At 45.9% G+C, this 21,358-nt stretch overlaps 1 protein-coding gene across 4 annotated transcripts in view; it reads left to right on the plus strand.

Annotated features, from left to right (window-relative positions):
• ATP2A3 (ATPase sarcoplasmic/endoplasmic reticulum Ca2+ transporting 3) overlaps positions 1-21,358 on the plus strand; it is a 504,701-nt gene that overhangs the window by 452,308 nt on the left and 31,035 nt on the right. For all 4 annotated transcript variants that reach the window (XM_086954808.1, XM_086954806.1, XM_086954807.1 and 1 more), the window contains 2 exons: positions 544-879; positions 17,778-17,998. In XM_086954808.1, coding sequence (XP_086810934.1) covers positions 544-879; positions 17,778-17,998 — 557 coding nt within the window. The remainder of the gene's footprint in view (positions 1-543; positions 880-17,777; positions 17,999-21,358) is intronic.

A 21,358-nucleotide genomic window follows, 5' to 3' on the forward strand; every position in this document is an offset into this window, starting at 1 on the left:
CCTGTGGTTGCGACTGGATGTCCCCACAGGATATATTACACTTCATGTCTTTAAGTTCTATGATGTCCCCCGGAAATATTTTTTAATTCCGGTTTTACAAAAGATGAATTTTATACAGGCTCGGCCAGCTCTTTTGTTTCTCCACCTATCGAGGGAAGACTGTGTCCCTTTTATTGTTGGTTTTCTAAAGTCTGCAATCAAGTCGAGGGTCAGCTATGATTAATTGTTTTTATATTTATGTCCTGATTTTAAAATTTGTAAATAACAAATGTGAGTATAATCATTATGTAGTAGGGCTGCTAATGATTACATGTTCCCCATTTTTAAATGATGCATTAATGATTACATTTATACTGTAGGGCTGTGTTTTAGTATACTTTTATGTGAAAAACCGAATAAAGTTTCTTTTGAATTGAATATTAAAGACGGGATTTCTCACTAATAAGGGACCAGAGAAGTTATGTTTTCTTAATCAATAGAAATGGGAGGGGCTAAAGAACTTGACGTTGGGTGCAAAAAAACTTTGTTTTATACTCTTTTCAGACCAACCTCACATTTGTTGGATGTGTGGGAATGTTGGACCCTCCCCGAAAGGAAGTGAGCGTCTCTATCGAAATGTGCCGAAAGGCTGGCATTCGGGTCATCATGATCACTGGCGACAATAAAGGCACAGCCATAGCCATCTGCCGGAGGATTGGAATCTTCTCAGAACATGAGGATGTGACCGACAAGGCGTATACTGGGCGGGAATTCGATGACCTTCCACCAGAGAAACAACGTGACGCCGTCTGCACTGCCCACTGTTTTGCCCGTGTTGAACCATCTCATAAGTCCAAGATAGTAGAGTACCTGCAATCTTTCAACGAAATCACTGCAATGGTGAGCCCACAGTTGTCAAGTGTTTTTAATTGCTGGTGTTTATTAAACAAGTTGTTAATGGTGAGCGTCTAGTTCATGTAATGGCTCAAAGGTAGCATTGATTTGCTGCCTCTGAATGTCAGTCAAAATAGATAGTGTCAAGACTTTTTTCCTTTTGAACTTTCCAATGTCCAAGAAGTCCTTTGTGCTTTCCTTGGGTGGAAATGTCCTTATATGCCCCTGAAACTAAGAGGACAGTTTCCTCTTTTCTTTCATTGCTTTACTCTCTTTAGTTGATGGGCACACCACACTTTGCTGACCATTAGTTCAAGAGAGAAGCTGCTGGCGGAAAGCAGCACTGGCACAATTAACGCGCATGTTTTACTGAGCATAGAAGCAATTGGGAAGAGCTGAAGGAGAACACAGACTTAATAGAGAATAAGTAACTGAGCCCAGCCTGTGTTTGTTATGGGATATGTGATAAAGAATCTATATTGCCTGCATAGTCCTTGCTGCAGCCAACAAGGCGTGACCCATTCAGTTGAAAAGATTGATGACAAGTGATCTTGGCAGTATAAGGGAGTTCAACTTGTATGTCAAAAATGATTTAAAAGACAAGGCTGAAAGTGTGATTCATCGTGAATTTGGACCTTATGTAAGACATGAATAAGAGAGAGTTTCCTCCCTGTGTTTGCAAGCGATGGCCATAACACTAGTGTTTATACTTCTCTTCCAGATGCGAAATCACTCTTTATTTTAACATTTTATGCGTTTCCCAGTCTAAAATGTTGAAGCAAAATCATTTTCAACAGCTACTACCAAGATATCCATTACATATGTGAACCCATTGAATGTGGGCAGTGGTGTTCATGCAGTGGTAGTAAGCATGCCAGGGCCTAATGAGACCACATTCTGATAACCTCCTGAAGGTCATGTTGCAAGGTTTATTTTTTCTAATAAAGAGAGAACCACCAATATGCACAGGTCTACAGGAACAAGTCTTCTAAGCTTCAAGTATACTTAACTGTGTTGGCAACATGGAGTTGTAACTCAAACTCCACTTCCTCCAGTTTCATTGGGAGGAGTGTAACTCACAACACACAAAAAGTACCTAGAAGTCAAAACAAAAGGGTCATTCACTGTGGGCACCAACCTCGACACCATACAGATAACAAAAAAAGTGGGAACAAACCGTGCAGACCTTAGTGTGATAATAGCCGAGTTAAGACTCAAGGGCATAGGGAAAAATTCCCATCAGAAGCCACACTGTACCGCCCTCTTTCGCATCATTTAGGTTCTCCTTGCCCATGAGACAAAACAGAACGGCCGGTCAGTTGTTACCGTGACCGTTTGTAAATGAGAGAGAAACGTGTTATTGGAGGGAAGTATGATTGGAATTACCAGTGTTTGTGGCAACTGAAAAAAGCAGTGTCAAGTGAAAAAAGGTGAGTTGTGAAGAATATTAAAATTGGATGAGCTGGATAGATGGAAGTAATTTATTATTATCCCCCAGTCCTCCAAATCTAAAAGACAAGTGCAAACACAGATTTGAAAAAAATATCCGTGATCAGTAGTGGTCAACATGTTTCTGCATATATACGAAAAGAGTTTCATGCATTCATCAGGACCCGTTGTTAATAAACTACTGCTTTTTGTGAAAATAGTAAAAGGATTTCACCTGAAATGTCCAGGTTTTGTGCTCAACCACATACCATTTGTAGTGGTTGTTGCGCTTCACCCCACCTGGCTGCGGCTCAGGTAAAAGGAGCACCGCTCTCTCCGTCGGTGTCTCCCGGCAGTCGTCCAAACTGTCTGGGGGGGCCGGAGTGTAACTCAGACAAATGCTTCCTTTTGGACACTCAAAATTCCAATTGCATTCTGTTTTAGTTTACTTTTTAGATCGTTTGAGTATGTTCCATGATCAGGACAGTTCATTTAAAGTGTATCCGTTTTTTGTAGGTTCGAGTTCTGGGAATGTTGTGATTTATATATAGCACTGGCAGGAACATATTTTTCATTCCCCTTGATTTGGCAAAGAAGCAAATGGGTCTCAGGGAGATAATGTTATGCGCCCAACATAATATGGTCAAATGAGCAAAGAAGTATTTACATGTAGGCTTATTGTTCTGGTCATCTGGAACAGGGCCGGACTGGGAACTGAAAGCAGCCCTGGCAAATTTTGGCAGACCAGCCCACGCCCGGAGCGTAGCGAACCAGCCCCCACCCAGCGCGTAGCGAGCGAGCGCAGCGAGCGAGCCCGACGGCCACTAGGGGGGTTTGGAAATTTTGAAAAACGACAGACCAAAATGGTGAATTTTACAGCACATTTTTCATTACATATTCAAATTGTATCAACTTTCAAAGCACACCAAACAATTAGGATCTGAACATTTGACCTGTAGGGTGTACGAGGTAGGTATATAAACTCTCTAAGCTATTTATATCGGTTCTAATTCAGAGCAAGGAGTTAGCACAGCGATCGCCACAATAAGTGCATTAACCATCTGACCTATCCTATTATACACTCAAACTTGCAGCATTCACATAGATACAGTCCATGTGCTTCAACCCTCCAGGACATCCGATAATGTGGTCTGTTTGTGACCAATATAGCTAATCATGAACACCTTTACCGCTAGCATTTCTCCTTGTGAATTGACATGAGGGCAGAGTTTGTGAAAAAAAAGAATCCATATGTCCTGGGACACCATAGGCTGAGACTGCATCCACCTTTCAGGACTGGCTTTCCCGCTCTGTCGCTGCCATCCCTCCCCCCCTACTCCCACCTCAGTTCCATTTCCAGTACTTAAGACCTAATGTTCCTACATTTACTGTTTAGGATATTTATTAAGAACCACACAATAATAATGACCATCATACAAAATAGTTACATTAATTCAGTCTAACTTAAATGGTTTATACCAAACACAAGCTTCTTAAAACACATCAGAACCTCCACAGAGCAACACTTTGACGTCCATTTCATTTAACTTCTGTCACAGCAATTACCATAACCAGAAACCCCTGTTTGCATATATCCTCCTAGACCTAGAGACTAATCTATAGTCACGCCACGGCAGGACACCGTGTAACCGGCAGGAGGTTTTTTAACCAGGCCTGGTCAGGTTATAACTTAGGCAGCTTGCGAGTTGCGAGACGAGTGCGAACCTAATTGCACAGTTCTATTTTCAAAGAAGCAAGCAAGCAGCGCTGACTATGTACCTGATAAGTTATAACCTCTCGGGCCGGGAGGTTTTTACACAGGGCTGGTCAGGTTATAACTTATCAGGGGTACATAGTCACGTCGCGGTGCCGCTGCTTGCTTCTTACAGAGTCTCGGGGGGGGGGGGGGTCGGGGGGCGGACTCAGTATCCCAAAGCACCGAACACTACCATGCCACCCACAATAACTGGGCGGTGAGATAATAAAGCTCAATATCCAGAGCAGCCACACCATCCTCGTCCACCATCAATAGTAATTTCTGAAAAGCCACCCTTTGCCTCGAGGTACCCTAATATAATGTAAGAAGGATGCTAACCGGTTTCTGGTAGAACGCTTTAGCTAGTTCCACCAGCAAAGCTGCATACAGATCTGCAATAGAAATATCATTAGAAATGACTATCCAACCACTGACTGATATAGGCAAGGTACTCGAAAAGGACACCAACTGTTGATGGCAGACAGGGCCCGGGCAAAGTTACCTTCAAAGAGCAGCTCTGCAGATTTATAGACATCTACCCCCAAGTAGAGAATGGTAACTGACTCCCAGCACAGCGCCGACACGGCCCTGAGCAGGTCGAAGTGGGTAGGTGCAGGACTTGTGCCAGTTAACCTCCAGGCCAGGCAGTTGCCTGAAAGCTGCCACCACTCCCTCCAAGTCAGAGGGCTTGTCACGCATATACAGCAGCATGTTGTCCGCATACAAAGAAATACATAGGCAGCCTCCCAATAACTACAGTGCGCGATAGTGCCCACCCTGCCATATAGTAAGAACAAAGGTCTCTTAAGCTAGAGCAAACAATAGAGGAGACAAGGGGCCTCACCCCACCTCGCACGCATCTGATATTACAGACCCAATCCTAACCCTAGCCACCAGTTGGTATACAACGCCTGGGTCTATTTGACGGAGGCTACCCCAAACATCATCCTGAGAAGGGTGGCATACAAGAACTCCCAGCAAAGGGAATAAAATGCTTTACGGATATCAACAGATAATGCTAGTGAGTCTGGTGGGAGACTCTCCTGCATCCTGAGAAGGGTGGCATACAAGAACTCCCAGCGATAGGAGACAAATGCTTTCCGGAGATCAACAGATAATGCTAGCGAGTCCGATGGGAGGCTTCCTGCATGCCCAAGATATGAATCCGCTGGCGGATATTAGGCAAGGTACTACAGGTAGGTATGAAAATTGTCTGGTTGGGGTGAATCAAATTGTTCATATGAGTCAAAACCATGGTTGCCAGATTCTTACTCAGGATTTTATAATCCAGGTTAAGCATAGAGAGGGGGCAGTAGGAATCAATTAACACCAGGGCATTGCTCTTCTTGGGCAGTGACACAATTGTGGCCTTACACAGAGTGCAAAAGACACACAACTGATGGACTGACCTTGCCTGGCAGTTCGGGCTGGACTGTTCCCATTGGGCGCAGGGTCAAGACTGATTTGCATATTACTGGGTCCAACCTGGAATGGCATGGTGAGCAAAAAAACGATGGATTTAGGCACAGATCTCTGTACTGGGCTGAATGTATGACATTGTTCTGCATTCTGTCCATAAATTGTTCTTTTTTGCATCTTACACAGAGAGGGCAGAAGTCCTTGCTGCCGTGCTCCGTTAAAAAAGTACACAAGATTAGGGACAACGGCAGCAGAGAAAGTGGAGTAGAATTCCTGTGAGCAACCCATCGAAACCGGGGACCTTGCCCCAAGACATGATATCTCCTTAAACGCTCATCACACGTCCTGCACAGTTATATCAGCACCCAGTTGCTTCGCTACAGAGGGATCTAGGACCGACAGGGAGGAACATGTGATGAAACGCAGTACGTTTAACTCACTAACTTCAGTGCCCACAGAGTAGAACTGGCAATAGTAGTGCATAAATGTAATATTAATTTCCTCCTCCTGGCCAACTGAATCACGAATATGAAAAACAGTGTGCCCCCTAGTTTTGTCCTGGAGAAGCCAGGCTAACATGCTCCCCGACTTAGCCCTCTCCACGTGAGCCCTTGCTATATAAGCAGTGGCGGCTGGTGGCAATTGAAAGTGGTGGGCGTAAAACAATTGTCGTACTTCACTGTGGCGAGCGAAAATTTAGAAAAAAGAGTAGGCAAATGGTGCTGTTTCAAGCAACTCCAACATGCACCAACCTCAAATGGGCCCAGACCCCTAGACTCCGGGAACCATACCAAATCTCAAGCCTAAACCCTACAAAACTAGCCTCAGTCTTTTCTATTTCCTGACTTTGCTACCGTTCCAGAACTCTATATATGATGACTCCCCATTGCAACAGATTGAGACAAATGGGTGGTAATACAAAATAAAGAGGTGCACAAATCAACTCCAACATATAGTTACCACCTAGATGGAACAGGCGCTGCCTTCAACATGTGAGTAAAATTAAATTTGAATGTGGTAAAGCAAACAACCTTTTATCATTCGGAGGATGATATGGTCGAGTAAAAATAATTATGTAAAACTAACACCTCTTTTTTACAGCGCTTAGGAGCAACAAAACAGTAACATGAAGCACTCTACTTGTTATTATACATCTATTGAGCAAATTAATGATATATGATGCCTCTAATAGATACACAAACGTCACTTTAAAGTCTTCATAGAAAGTGGAATCCTCCCTTCACTCCCACCACCCAACTGTTGCCAATAGCCAATTCTGTAAACTTGCATAGCTATGGTCCAAACACCAAAAGAGATGACCGCGTGGGAAGCTGATTCAAGGCTTATGGGACCAGAAACAGCAGCCATTTCGAACGCTTTCATAAACCGCTGAAAGCTCGAAAATGCCATTCCTCCGGATTAAGTTGTGTAAAAAACAATAAATGTACAGATCGTGATAGTGAGAGCCTGCCCATCAGGTAAGCTTGGTTTGCGGTTACAAAAAAATTAACATCTGTTTGAAAACTAAACAATTTTTCCTTAACATGATTTTACCGAAGCGTGCCAGCAGAGACAGCAGGGCTGAGACACAATCTGTGCACTGGGTCGGGTGTGGGGAGAGGATGGGTGAAGATGAAGTCTCACTCAATCTGAATACTAGTCCTGATCACCTTGAAATATTTCATTAATTTAAATAACATATTTTGGTTTGGGCACCGTCGAAAGCAGAACAAAATCACCTCTTTGGCAGAGAAATGTTCATTCAATTACGTCAAGGCAATATCAAAAAACGTTTTACCCATGTTACTGCAGCTTGCGCACAACAAACATTAAAAAAAAAACGCAAACCAATATGGCTGAGATACCCGCCACCCCCTCTCAACACACTCCCCAAGAATGGGAAACCGGAAACGGTTCTGAACTTTTGGAAGACGGGAGGGAGTGACCCTCCCGGCCGTATTTATTAAAATATGAAACAAAATTAAAACATTAAAATAACAGTTTCATATTATGTACAATTTCATTTCCACATTTCGATGTTTGGCTAACCTTAACATATTCTCTAATACAAAGGTTCTCCTAGCCGAACTAACATCCTACAAAACGTTTAACTTGAAATTGTACATCCTAACGTTTAAGGGCCAACGGCAAGGTCGTAACCGGTGTCAAGATCCCTAAACCAGACATATCACCCTCACTTGTGAGGGTCGACCGCACAGAGGCGTACCTCAAGTGCATTTACCAATTTCCCTTGACTTGACGGGGGCCCCAATAAACTCGACGCCATTTAAAGGTCGTCCGAGGACTCGTGTGAGGTATCTAGAAGGTAGCGTAGACCCCCTCCCAAACCCCACACAACTTACCACATCTGCCGTCGCAGATGTCCCGGCCCCGGGAAATTCCCCAGGAGGGGGCTGTAACCCCTCCTACCCAGGAAGGGGCCTTGACCGCCTTTCCTTTCCTTTCGGCGGCCCATCCTTAGAAGGGACCGCCTCCCCGTTGTGGGGCCAATGGCCACCTCCCTCGAGCGCTCCCATCCGTAATGGGTGACGCCCACCCCTAGGGATCTTCCAATTACTGCTCACCGATCATGACCTTACCGCCCGACCAAAATAAATACGACAATTCTAACTAAATTACTAAACGACTAAATTACTAAGAGACAGTAACAATTACCATTTATTAAGAGGCATGATTACTGATCAACACTACTACTTTATTTGCACAACATATTACAATTTGACCATTCTTTATTGCATATTCAAAATTATCACGATAGTTATCATAACCTGCAAAAAATTAGTGTTAACACATCAAACTTTATTCCAAAACCACATGCTGTCCTCAGGGGCTGGTGGGTGGGTCAAAATTGGCTCTTCGTTCCGTCTCGAGCTCACGTGCAGCGAGGAGGTGCAGCTTCAGAGCACAGGAACAAGAGGATGCTTTCTTGGCTTGTTGCTCCTTTTATCCGTCTTCAGGGCGGGCGTAAACCCGCCCCTGCCTGCCCCAAAGGGCGTGGCCGGCCGCGTCAGTGTCTAGGCCAGCCCACTCCAGGGCGGGAAAAAGCGCGCCCCGGCTACGCAGCTTCGGGCATACCAGCCGAGACTCGCCTCCCGCCCAAGATGGCTTCCCGGGGGGGATCGTGGTACTCCGCCATACGTTCGGGGGGACCGAATGGTCGCCCCTTTCCATATGGCTGAGATACCCGCCACCCCCTCTCAACACACTCCCCAAGAATGGGAAACCGGAAACGGTTCTGAACTTTTGGAAGACGGGAGGGAGTGACCCTCCCGGCCGTATTTATTAAAATATGAAACAAAATTAAAACATTAAAATAACAGTTTCATATTAATGTACAATTTCATTTCCACATTTCGATGTTTGGCTAACCTTAACATATTCTCTAATACAAAGGTTCTCCTAGCCGAACTAACATCCTACAAAACGTTTAACTTGAAATTGTACATCCTAACGTTTAAGGGCCAACGGCAAGGTCGTAACCGGTGTCAAGATCCCTAAACCAGACATATCACCCTCACTTGTGAGGGTCGAACGCACAGAGGCGTACCTCAAGTGCATTTACCAATTTCCCTTGGCTTGACGGGGGCCCCAATAAACTCGACGCCATTTAAAGGTCGTCCGAGGACTCGTGTGAGGTATCTAGAAGGTAGCGTAGACCCCCTCCCAAACCCCACACAACTTACCACATCTGCCGTCGCAGATGTCCCGGCCCCGGGAAATTCCCCAGGAGGGGGCTGTAACCCCTCCTACCCAGGAAGGGGCCTTGACCGCCTTTCCTTTCCTTTCGGCGGCCCATCCTTAGAAGGGACCGCCTCCCCGTTGAGGGGCCAATGGCCACCTCCCTCGAGCGCTCCCATCCGTAATGGGTGACGCCCACCCCTAGGGATCTTCCAATTACTGCTCACCGATCATGACCTTACCGCCCGACCAAAATAAATACGACAATTCTAACTAAATTACTAAACGACTAAATTACTAAGAGACAGTAACAATTACCATTTATTAAGAGGCATGATTACTGATCAACACTACTACTTTATTTGCACAACATATTACAATTTGACCATTCTTTATTGCATATTCAAAATTATCACGATAGTTATCATAACCTGCAAAAAATTAGTGTTAACACATCAAACTTTATTCCAAAACCACATGCTGTCCTCAGGGGCTGGTGGGTGGGTCAAAATTGGCTCTTCGTTCCATCTCGAGCTCACGTGCAGCGAGGAGGTGCAGCTTCAGAGCACAGGAACAAGAGGATGCTTTCTTGGCTTGTTGCTCCTTTTATCCATCTTCAGGGCGGGCGTAAACCCGCCCCTGCCTGCCCCAAAGGGCGTGGCCGGCCGCGTCAGTGTCTAGGCCAGCCCACTCCAGGGCGGGAAAAAGCGCGCCCCGGCTACGCCGCTTCGGGCATACCAGCCGAGACTCGCCTCCCGCCCAAGATGGCTTCCCGGGGGGATCGTGGTACTCCGCCATACGTTCGGGGGGACCGAATGGTCGCCCCTTTCCATATGGCTGAGATACCCGCCACCCCCTCTCAACACACTCCCCAAGAATGGGAAACCGGAAACGGTTCTGAACTTTTGGAAGACGGGAGGGAGTGACCCTCCCGGCCGTATTTATTAAAATATGAAACAAAATTAAAACATTAAAATAACAGTTTCATATTAATGTACAATTTCATTTCCACATTTCGATGTTTGGCTAACCTTAACATATTCTCTAATACAAAGGTTCTCCTAGCCGAACTAACATCCTACAAAACGTTTAACTTGAAATTGTACATCCTAACGTTTAAGGGCCAACGGCAAGGTCGTAACCGGTGTCAAGATCCCTAAACCAGACATATCACCCTCACTTGTGAGGGTCGACCGCACAGAGGCGTACCTCAAGTGCATTTACCAATTTCCCTTGGCTTGACGGGGGCCCCAATAAACTCGACGCCATTTAAAGGTCGTCCGAGGACTCGTGTGAGGTATCTAGAAGGTAGCGTAGACCCCCTCCCAAACCCCACACAACTTACCACATCTGCCGTCGCAGATGTCCCGGCCCCGGGAAATTCCCCAGGAGGGGGCTGTAACCCCTCCTACCCAGGAAGGGGCCTTGACCGCCTTTCCTTTCCTTTCGGCGGCCCATCCTTAGAAGGGACCGCCTCCCCGTTGAGGGGCCAATGGCCACCTCCCTCGAGCGCTCCCATCCGTAATGGGTGACGCCCACCCCTAGGGATCTTCCAATTACTGCTCACCGATCATGACCTTACCGCCACAGGCCGGATAGTTGACCGGATATCCGGACCCCCCCACACACTCCTGCCTAAAGGTCATGTCATAAAGTCCTTAGCCAAGCTATCAGGTCTCCTATGAGTAACTCGTTCCCCACCCGGGACAAATGGACACCATCCCCTAAATACATACTGTCCCCTTTAATACAACCATGCGAAATAGAATGCAGTGTATTTGAACGGAACAATCTACTCATTTTATTATTAATTTTCCTTACTGAATGATTCAGAGCTGAAACCGAGAGAGCCCCCCGCCACACTTTTCGTGGGATCATATGGGACCATGCAATTGTGCACCCTGGAACTCTTCTCGCTAACCAACTTACAGTGGAAAGCATCGCCTCAAGAAGAAGTCGTCTACCAGTGGTCACCAAATCGTTGCCCCCAAGGTGTACTATGACTATAGACGGCGGTGACCTCGTCCGCCCTAACAAACCCTCAAAAAATGATTGAAACTGGTCAATACAGAGCCCGCCCCTTCCGTAGAAGGACACACTGTACCCGTATTCCCCAGCCACGTGAATCATGTCACCTGCTTTGAATACGTCCGCGGCACGCCTCACGTATGAGTGGCCCACAACCCACACCTCCTTTTTCACAGCCGGTGATGTCTGACCGCTGGCCCGGTGTTGGGTCGACTGCACAGTCCGCCCCGCCTCGTAAGCTTGCGCAACTGAAACCAAACAAAAACAAGAAGCGTGAGTACATCATTACAGCTTCACAACATGTGCAACCGCACATACCTTTTATAACAATTCGAGGACCAACGCCCCACACGTTTTACTTGATCGACATTCAGACCCCTGGCTGTAGCCCCGGTAGCAGCCCCTATCCGAAAGGAATGGGTCCCAAACTCGCCGGGGTTCATGCCCGCGGCAGAAATCGACATCGCAAGCACCCGCTGAAACTGAAACCTCGTCAGTGGGGTGGCGTCAGCGTGTCTCAACAAGGTCCCCCCCCATGATGCCACCCTTTGCGCTAAATATTCCTCAACGCAACCCACCGGGCACATGGACGACCCGGGAATCCTTTGTATCATTATGCAGTCCCCCATCGAACCCTGATCGGTCTTGGACTTGACAAATGAGACAGTCATTGTCTCCCCCCTGACCTGAACGTGCTCTCGGCACAGTCCCCCCATGGTATCCTGCTTGTTCCTTGCCACTAGTTCGCTTACCCGCATAGCCCCATGGAATGCTAGCACAAAAGCGGCTCGGAATAACACTGCTTCATACTGTGATGAACACGTTGCAGGAAGTACAGATACCAACAAAGCCAACCTATCCAGACCTATCGGGCGCCTTTCATCTACTCTGCGACCCTCAAGGCGTTGCCACCCACGTAGCGCTTTTTGCACAACGAAAGACGCAGTCGGGTCCCGGATCCCATGAGCCCTCGCCATAAAGGAAATGGCGGCCCGATGCCTCTGGGCCGTAGCCACTGATTTGCCTGCCTGATGTAAGGACAGCAGAAAATCCACTACCAGTTCTTCCTGGCCCCAAAGCTCCCTCCTAGCATCCCCCACAAAGGCCCAGTAGGATCGGAACGCCCCTTGGTATGCCTTCCTCGTCCTGGGTGCTAAACTCTCTCCCACGAGGTTCTGTAATTCGGGGCACCGAGAGACCAGAGAGCTTCGGGGAAGGGTGCCGCCACCGGGTCCGCTGTGGGCAGAAAACCCCAGAAGGCCTGCGCTTTCTCGTTTTCGTATGCATCAGCCGCTTTATTCATTACCCCTGGCACATGTCTTGCTTTGAATAGTACGTTCAACTGCATGCACAATAACACAATTTCTTTGAGCAATCTCAGAATCCATTTGCATCGTGCTGCCTGGCTGTTGATACACTCAACCACGGTCATGTTATCAGACCAAAACACCACAGAGTGATCTCTGAACCCTTCGGGCCAAGTTTTCAGGGCCACAAGAATGGGAAAAAGTTCCAAAAAGGCAATGTTACTTGTCAGTCCACACTCATGCCACCATAACGGCCATTTTTGAGCCGACCATCGTGTGCGAATATGGCACCAAAACCAGTGCTCCCTGCCGAATCTGTCCACAGCCCCAGCTCCTCGGAGGACACCGCCGGTTTGTTCCAGACAATTCGACCATTGAAATCCGCCAGAAATGCCAACCAAATGCGCATGTCCTGACGAACCTCTGCCGATAACCGTGTGCGATGATGACCCTCCTTCAGGCCGACCATGGCTTGAGCGATCGAGCGGGAAAAGGGGCGGGCCATCGGCATGACTCTCAGGGCAAAATTCAGCTGTCCCACCAATTGTTGCAACTGATGCAGCCTGACCTTGGACTCGCTAATACAAGCTTCCAGGGTAGCCCTGAATCTTATCACCTTCTCTTTAGGTAATCTAAAACAACCTTCCACAGAGTCGAGTTCGATCCCCAGGAACTCAAGGCAAGTCGAGGGACCCACAGTCTTACCTGGTGCCAATGGCACACCGAAATGCTTCATTAAAGTACAAAATTCATTCAAAGCCTGTCCACATTCCGGACCCCCGGCCGCCCCCAGAAACAAAAAATCATCGAGATAATGCATGACATGCTGTAAACCCGTCTTCTTTGTGAAGACCCATTGCAGAAAACAACTGAACTGTTCAAAATATGCACAAGAAATAGAGCAACCCATTGGCATACATCTATCCATGTAATACTGACCCTGAAACATGAAACCAAGGAGACGCTGATCGTCTGGGTGTACCGGGAGCAACCGGAACGCTGACTCAATATCTGACTTTGCCATCAGCGCCCCGGGCCCTAGGCGATTCAACATGGCCACGGCCTCATCGAAAGATGCGTACCGTACCGAACACACATCCGGGTCTATTGCATCATTTACGGACAGACCACGTGGGGCTGATAAATTATGTATCAGTCGGAACTCACCCGGGTCCTTCTTAGGGACCACCCCCAAAGGAGAACAAACAAAGTTAGCACACGGTGGCTCATCAAATGGACCGGCGACTCGACCTCGAGTAACCTCTTTCCCAATCTTTTCCTGTACCACGGTCGTATGTTGCAAGACCGATATTTGATTTTTACATTTTCTTACACCCCGAAACTCCCCCACTGGGATGCGGAAACCATATGAAAACCCGTTCCTCAACACCCCAGCGGAAGCGTGATCCGGGTATTCGCTGAGCCAAGGAATCATTGCCATGGTATCAACCGGAGTAGGTAAAGGCGCCCCTCGGACTATTTTAGACCTGTTTGGCGCCTCCTCTCCCCCCGTTATCACCCGTTTTGGCTCTGCACATGGACTCCGGATGGGATGGCTGCCCACACCCTCCACATTCGTGACGGAATTTACATGACCCCTGGGGCCTCGTACATTTACCTCTGTTGAAGTTCCAACAAATCCCCCTTTTACCTGTGTTGCCGTTCGGCCTCGAGTTGTATTCGTTACCTGTACCTGATCGAAAGGGGGTCCCGGCATATTGGCGGGAGGATTCACCCCCGCTACTCCCTACTAATGGTACTTTTAACATACCAGTACTCTCCATTTTTGACCACGAAACAGAATCGTAACAATCCCAAGTTAAGTTTTTATCGTGTTCCTTTGCTTTTCTAAAAATATTATCTAACAGAACCACTGATTGCCCCCATATGATACGGAATATTCCATGATCCGTGTCTGGTATATCGGCAATTCCGACAGCAACTCGGGTCTACGTTCGCCCATGATGGAGGTAAAAATTCCCCACGCCTTCCCCCAAGTGCCAATGTTTTCATCAACTTTAAAGGCGGCCATCTTTGCGCGCCAAACACTCGGATGCATGAGCTCCTTTTGGCTCTTAACATGCTCCATCTCATAATGATCGGTAAGCAACGAGAAGATGTTTATATACTCATTTGCCCATATCTTCTCCTTAATAGCCAGAGGGACATGTTGACCCAACTTTTCCCTTCGTGAAGGTGCAGACTCATCCCTCGCAATCGGCAATGGCCGCTTACCTGAACCGGAAGCTATATCTGCGGCTGGACCTGTTCCTGGTGGTTTTTCTACTGCCGCAGCCGGCGTGATAACTGGCGATGATGCCTTCGCCGCCTCCCTCGTTTCACGTAGTTGCTTCATCAACACCCGTGCGTCGTCAGCCGTGGCGCCCTCGCTTTCTTTCCCCAACCACGCTGCTAATTGTGCTGCCAGCTCGGGCGGTATATCCCCCCCGGACACGGGGGTGATCACCACGGGAATCGGATTCCCCTCTGCCGGCACCGGAGTTGGCTCTTCGAGTGGGGCACAGGGAACCGGGATGTCCCCCCCAGCTGCTCCCCTTCTGGGCCTCTTGCCTTTTCCTCCCGGAGCTGCTCCTGCCAAAGGTCGTTTCGGTCCCCCTTCCCCGTCTCTATCCGCCATCCGTTTCTTCAGATCGGTCACTTCTTTCATGAGTATACGCAGCATCTGGTCGGTAGTCATTCGCTTTCCGACTTTCTTAGGCATTCTCCGACAGAGTATCTGTAAGACAAAAGAAAGATTACCACGCTCAAAATTGGCTTTTCGTTCCGTCTCGAGCTCACGTGCAGCGAGGAGGTGCAGCTTCAGAGCACAGGAACAAGAGGATGCTTTCTTGGCTTGTTGCTCCTTTTATCCGTCTTCAGGGCGGGCGTAAACCCGCCCCTGCCTGCCCCAAAGGGCGTGGCCGGCCGCGTCAGTGTCTAGGCCAGCCCACTCCAGGGCGGGAAAAAGCGCGCCCCGGCTACGCCGCTTCGGGCATACCAGCCGAGACTCGCCTCCCGCCCAAGATGGCTTCCCGGGGGGATCGTGGTACTCCGCCATACGTTCGGGGGGACCGAATGGTCGCCCCTTTCCATAATGCCAGTAAAAATATTGCTAACTTCTTCAAAGGATGCAAGTGGACAGACCTAAGTAAAGAAAGGGTGGGCCCTCTGTGACATGCGACTTCACACGCATCGGTTTATTTTCTTTAATCACCCAGCACTAACAACTGTTCGACTTGGACCATAAGTATAGCAAAACCCAGATTCAGTGCTGGGAAAGGGAATACTTTCCAGGAGAGATCAGACTGCTAATAAAGCAAGACCTCTCGCGACCAAGCAAACGCTTGAATGTCACATTTCTGGCTGTAGCACTTCAGACTAAAATCAGCATGTAAAACACGGACCTCTTAGAAGAGGCCTTCAGCGTGGCAAATACAGAGAGTTCAAAGCTCGTGGTACGTAAAAAAAACTCAGGATTACGTTGTTTTTAGCCGGCCAAACTTCACCTTGTTACACTGCGGCGCTAGCCTACACAATTATGTTGTTATTATAACTTATGTGGCCGACTCACCACACTCCTTGCTCTCGTCACTCCCGGCAGTCACGCGCACAGAAATTGCAATGGTCATGCGGGAATTACACCGCCCCCCCCCCGCCGCATCCTGGAGGCGCGCAGAGACGCGGTAGAGGAGGAGACAATACTGCGCGCACAAGCACCTCCTCCTCCGTCGTTGGCGTTAGGTTGTACTTGCACAACAAAACATCATTCAGCAATGCACCGGTCAATCGGGCTTGCTAGCGCTACTGCTATTCTGCTTAGGATCTGCCTCAGTCGTAACTTTGAAGTCAAGTCTGATGTCCCTAAACTAAGTGAGTGACGTTGTTGTGGCTGGGGCCTGGGGGGCCGATTTTCAGTCCGACCGTCACAGGCTGTGACGGTCGGACTGAAAATCGGCCCCCAGCCACAAAACCGGCCCCCTTTTCGAAAACCGGCCCCCCAACCCCTCCAGCCGACCGGGGGATTGCCCGGTGCCCAGACTCACCAGTCCGGGCCTGATCTGGAATTGGGTAGACTGGGTAGTAATAGTACATCTGCCAAACTCTTGGTTCCCCTGCCTCTTGAGAACTGTTTTCTGAGCCGATGTCAGCTTTGCCTCTGAGGCACCCTCAAGACTGGTCAGCTGCTAGCATTTAGGACTGGTGTGACATCAAAAGCGGTCTAATTTTAAGGTGAATCCTTCTGACATCATGCCCACCATGTTCTTTCCTGCCCTGGATTGCCATGCACAACATGGAGGCCTGGGCAGTAAAAAACAACTGCTATACTCCCGATGTGGGAGAAAAATGATAGCATGCCAGGGTCATTCATTGTACGTTTTTCAAAAATTAGACAGATACATCAAACAATGCTGTGCCGGTAGAATTGTTTTTGATATAAAGCTTTTGTTTTGTTTTACTGAACAAAAACACATGAACAATTTTACAGTGATAACTAAATCCTCAGCATGTAGAACTTAATCATGGTCCAGCTTGTGTATATTATTACACACTCTCATAGTCAGTAATTTACATAATATATGAAATATAGCATCGTCTGGAGATGCTTCCACCATGAACCCATGACCTTTTCATGTTTCTTTTCACAGCCTTTGCAGGCAGTTTTTTTTTAGTTCTATATGATTGATTTATTGATGGTGCGAACTAGACCAGAGACATCGGGAGATCAGAGCGCTTTACATGAGCACCAGTTTCGTTACAGATGGCCACATTAATTTTTGTTAGACACAGTGAGATTAGGTGATTTGCCCAAAATCACAGGTTGTTGAGCGTCGTTGCAGAGACTCTAACCCAGTTCCCGAACTTCAAGATCGACCGCTCTAGCCGTAAGGCTACATCCTCTCCCGATGTTTTTCTGCTTTCACACAGAAGTTCATGCCTCTTTCATTTACTGAGGAGAGGTGATTTGTTGCATCCCCAGTAGCACACAATATCCCTATTGGCCAACAGCATGCCCCAGGAAGCAGGAATGAGTTGGAGGAACAAAACTCAGCCTTATGGATGTGATCTCTAAATATGATGTAGAGGCTGTACCCTGTGAGATGGTGTCTGTCCTTGAACGTATTAAGGACGTCTTTTCCATTAAACTTAGAACTAACCTCATCCTAAAAAGAATAGCACTTTCCTGTGCCATTGGATGCCCAAGTTGTTTTATTATGCAGACAATAGGGGATCTGAAATATTGCTTTAAATAAATGTGTTTATTTTAGACCGGCGATGGTGTCAATGATGCCCCTGCCCTGAAGAAGGCCGAGATCGGTATAGCCATGGGCTCCGGCACTGCTGTGGCGAAATCTGCAGCTGAAATGGTACTTTCAGATGACAACTTCTCCACCATTGTGTCTGCTGTGGAGGAAGGCAGAGCAATCTATAACAATATGAAACAGTTCATACGCTACCTCATCTCGTCGAATGTTGGTGAAGTCGTTTGGTAAGAACTTCAGAAAAATCTATTCTCATATTATAAAGTGCAGATTGTGATATCACATTTATACAGGCAAAATGTATTCTTTCCTTCCAAATCTAAAGAAAAGGGCTTCCTTAGCCACTCATTGAGACATTGGTCAGCAGAGTAATTTCTACACAATAAGACTTTATTGCCTTTTCCAACGACTTGCAGCAGGTTTGTTTGTGCATCTCCACAGACAACTATCTATGCTGTCAAACAAGATAGCATCATGTTTCAAGCGACTGTATTGTTAAAAGAACACGTTTTAACAGATTCTTTTAAAATCAATTTATAAATAAATACTGATTGGTATAGCATCCCTTCAATTTACTTTGAAAAATGTGAGAACAGTGAACAGCATGAGTTAGTGAAGGTTTATGGTATCTGTAAACAATTTAATAAGAAATGTGGTTTGTCCTCACTTTGTTATAGTGCAAAACACACAGTCCGCACCAAATTACCAAAAATTGATGCTGTTATATTCATAGCAGATTGTACACTACGCAAATGTTGAATCTCAATCACAATAACAATTTAGGGTAAGGAGTAACATTCACAGATATTCAAAAATATCACAATTATAGGGCATTGAAAGCTATCTGCACACTTTTAAAAATAGGTTTATGAATTTACTGTGCATACTCCATTTTGTGTTATGTTCATTGCATTGTTAAAAGACTATGGTCATAATAAACATACATTTTGACTTGACTTTGACACACTTTTGTACCTTTATCCACAATTGCGTCCAGCTGCGGTCCGTACAGGTAACAGCGGTGGGGCGGTGGAGCATGATAAGGGGAGATTTCGAGGGATGATGCTGAGGAAAAGTTAAATAATACATTTTCACTCTGCATCATCCCTCGAAATCCCCCTTACCCGGCCCCAGAACTGTTACCTGCACAGACCGTGGCTGATTGCGTCTGTGGCACATTACCTTTTTATATTTGGCAAGAGCTATTAATTCTAAAATCTTTTCTTCTATCAAGCTTCAAAAGCTACATAACTTCAGAACCTGCTTCTTTACAATTACTAAAGCCTGTTAGAGACACATTATTGTGCAGCAATAAAACTATAGGCCTTGCTTGCAGCATGAAGAAACAACCTAACCTAAGTACCTACAGCAAAGTCTGATTGACCAAACAACTCAGTTCAAAATGTGATCACTCTTCAGCAACCCCATAGCAGGGGCCCTAATATCAATGCAACCTGTGGACATTAACAATTGGAATCTCTGTGGTCAAACTGAAATCCAGAAGTCTCTTCAATCTTATCTGCTGTACTAATCACAGGGTAAGATCTTATTGTCATGCTGCAAAATGCCTGCATATTCTACGTGTAACAAATCCTCCTAATGAACACCTACATCTTGATTTAATTTGATTATGTAGATGTCAGCATTTCCCAATCAATTACTGACTTTACCCAGAGGCAATCACATTACTGAAACTATAATCTGCCTGCAGCTAGTTTACACAGCTCATGAACCGCAGAAGAAAATACCTGGCTGGCTTTTCTATTGGGTTGATCTTCTGCTTAGATTTTAGACACACAAAATGTACCAAGATCACATCTATCCGTCAGTTTAGCAAACTTTGATTCTGTGCCTTTGTCTTTGCTTTCCAAAATAACACTCTATTTTCAAGTTTCAAAGCAGGTGTTTCCCCAAAGGAGGCTTCGCTTCTGAATTTAAGATTTATTATCCACCACATTTGTACAAAAACGACCTTCAAGTCTAAAGAACGAGACACAGTAATTGGAACCACGTTATTTTTTGACCACTTATTCATAGGACATATATAACTTAGCAGTGTAGGAGCGACCCGCTGGTCTTCCAACTGCACCGCAACTGAAGAAGAGATGTTTGCACTAAAGTGACATTATGAATGTTTGGGCCATGGGAAAAATGCACTTCCCATCTTTCTTCTCTTAATGAGTACCTATTGCATCTCTTTTGATTTGCATCTGCCACTCTGCAGGTGCTTTAGTTTTTCCCACTTTATCTGATAACTGGACTATGAGCCATAATCGCTTAATAACTTAATTGATCATAGGAGTGTTTGTCTGAAACAAAGGCTAATAAATAATTTTCGTGTACCTGCTTCTTGACTTAGCCTTCTGCACATACAAGTTCATGAAAACTATAAATTGGAGAACGGTTACAGCCTGCACTTTTATAGTGTCTATAAAGAAGTAGATCATAACATGACTCCTCTTACTGGCCCCCCCCAACATAACAAAATTGTCCTAACCTTTTTCCGCGCACTCTAACCACTGACTTTGCATCTTTATGATAAGTTTTAAAATAATGACAGCCACATATTTTCTAAGTACTGTCCTAACTAATTAACTCAGTACAATACTTTCTCTGCATCTATATAAGGAGCATCCATTGTCTTTCCTCACTAGTCATAACTACCAAACCTGCCACCTGCCGAGAGCTAGTAGCTCTGAAGTGGCCCTTAATACCGGAGTTGATCTGTGAATGTGACATTGTTTCCAACCTCGCTATTCAGACCCTAGATATACATCTTCAAACTAACATTTTAAAAGAAATTGATGTAAATTGGCACATTTTGTTATTCGACTTCTCGGTTTCAGATTTAAAGACACAAAAGCTGCTCTTATACCATCTGGGAAGGGGCGTCACTGAATACCTTTCTTAAAAAGAAACAACATTTCAAAGGATTCCTAGTAGAATGACAAACAAATCAGTGAATTACTGGTGTAACTATTACAAATATTCTTAAAAACCAATATACAGCTATATCAGCCATCATGTACCCTGTCTAATACAAGTCCTTATACTACTTTGTAAATCCATATCACTGTTGTCATTTATAATAGAATATTTTTTGTGAGGAATGCATATTTTAAGATCTGTTTATCTGAAAGTCCCTACCTTTTTCTCAAAAACTGGTTTTCTGCTTGACTATTCAGATGTTGATTCAAATTCCCATTCTCCCCCCCCTCCTTCCCATTGAGCTCTCATTGTGTGCAGACCCTCAGTGACAAATCATAGTGAGCATATGGTGCTTCTTCCTACTGAAGATACTTTTTTGCCGTATCTTAAATTTTTAGTTTTGGGTTTCTAATCACAATCTCTGATATTAACTTTTAATATGCCCAACAGTCTGAGTTTGTCCTTCATTGACCCCTTAATTTCTTTAAAAAATATGCATTTTCATTCCTTTAAACAAATATATAATCATGAAGGGGAGAACTGAAGTGCCAGCTAGTCCATTAGACACCAGTATCTCAAGATTATATCACAAGGTTATAGTCTCTACTGGAAGGTATAATCCTACTCCGAGAGAATGAGTAACTCAACACATACACTAG

This window comes from Lissotriton vulgaris, chromosome 2_1 (genome assembly GCF_964263255.1).
Source record: "Lissotriton vulgaris chromosome 2_1, aLisVul1.2, whole genome shotgun sequence".
Lineage (NCBI taxonomy): Eukaryota > Metazoa > Chordata > Amphibia > Caudata > Salamandridae > Lissotriton > Lissotriton vulgaris.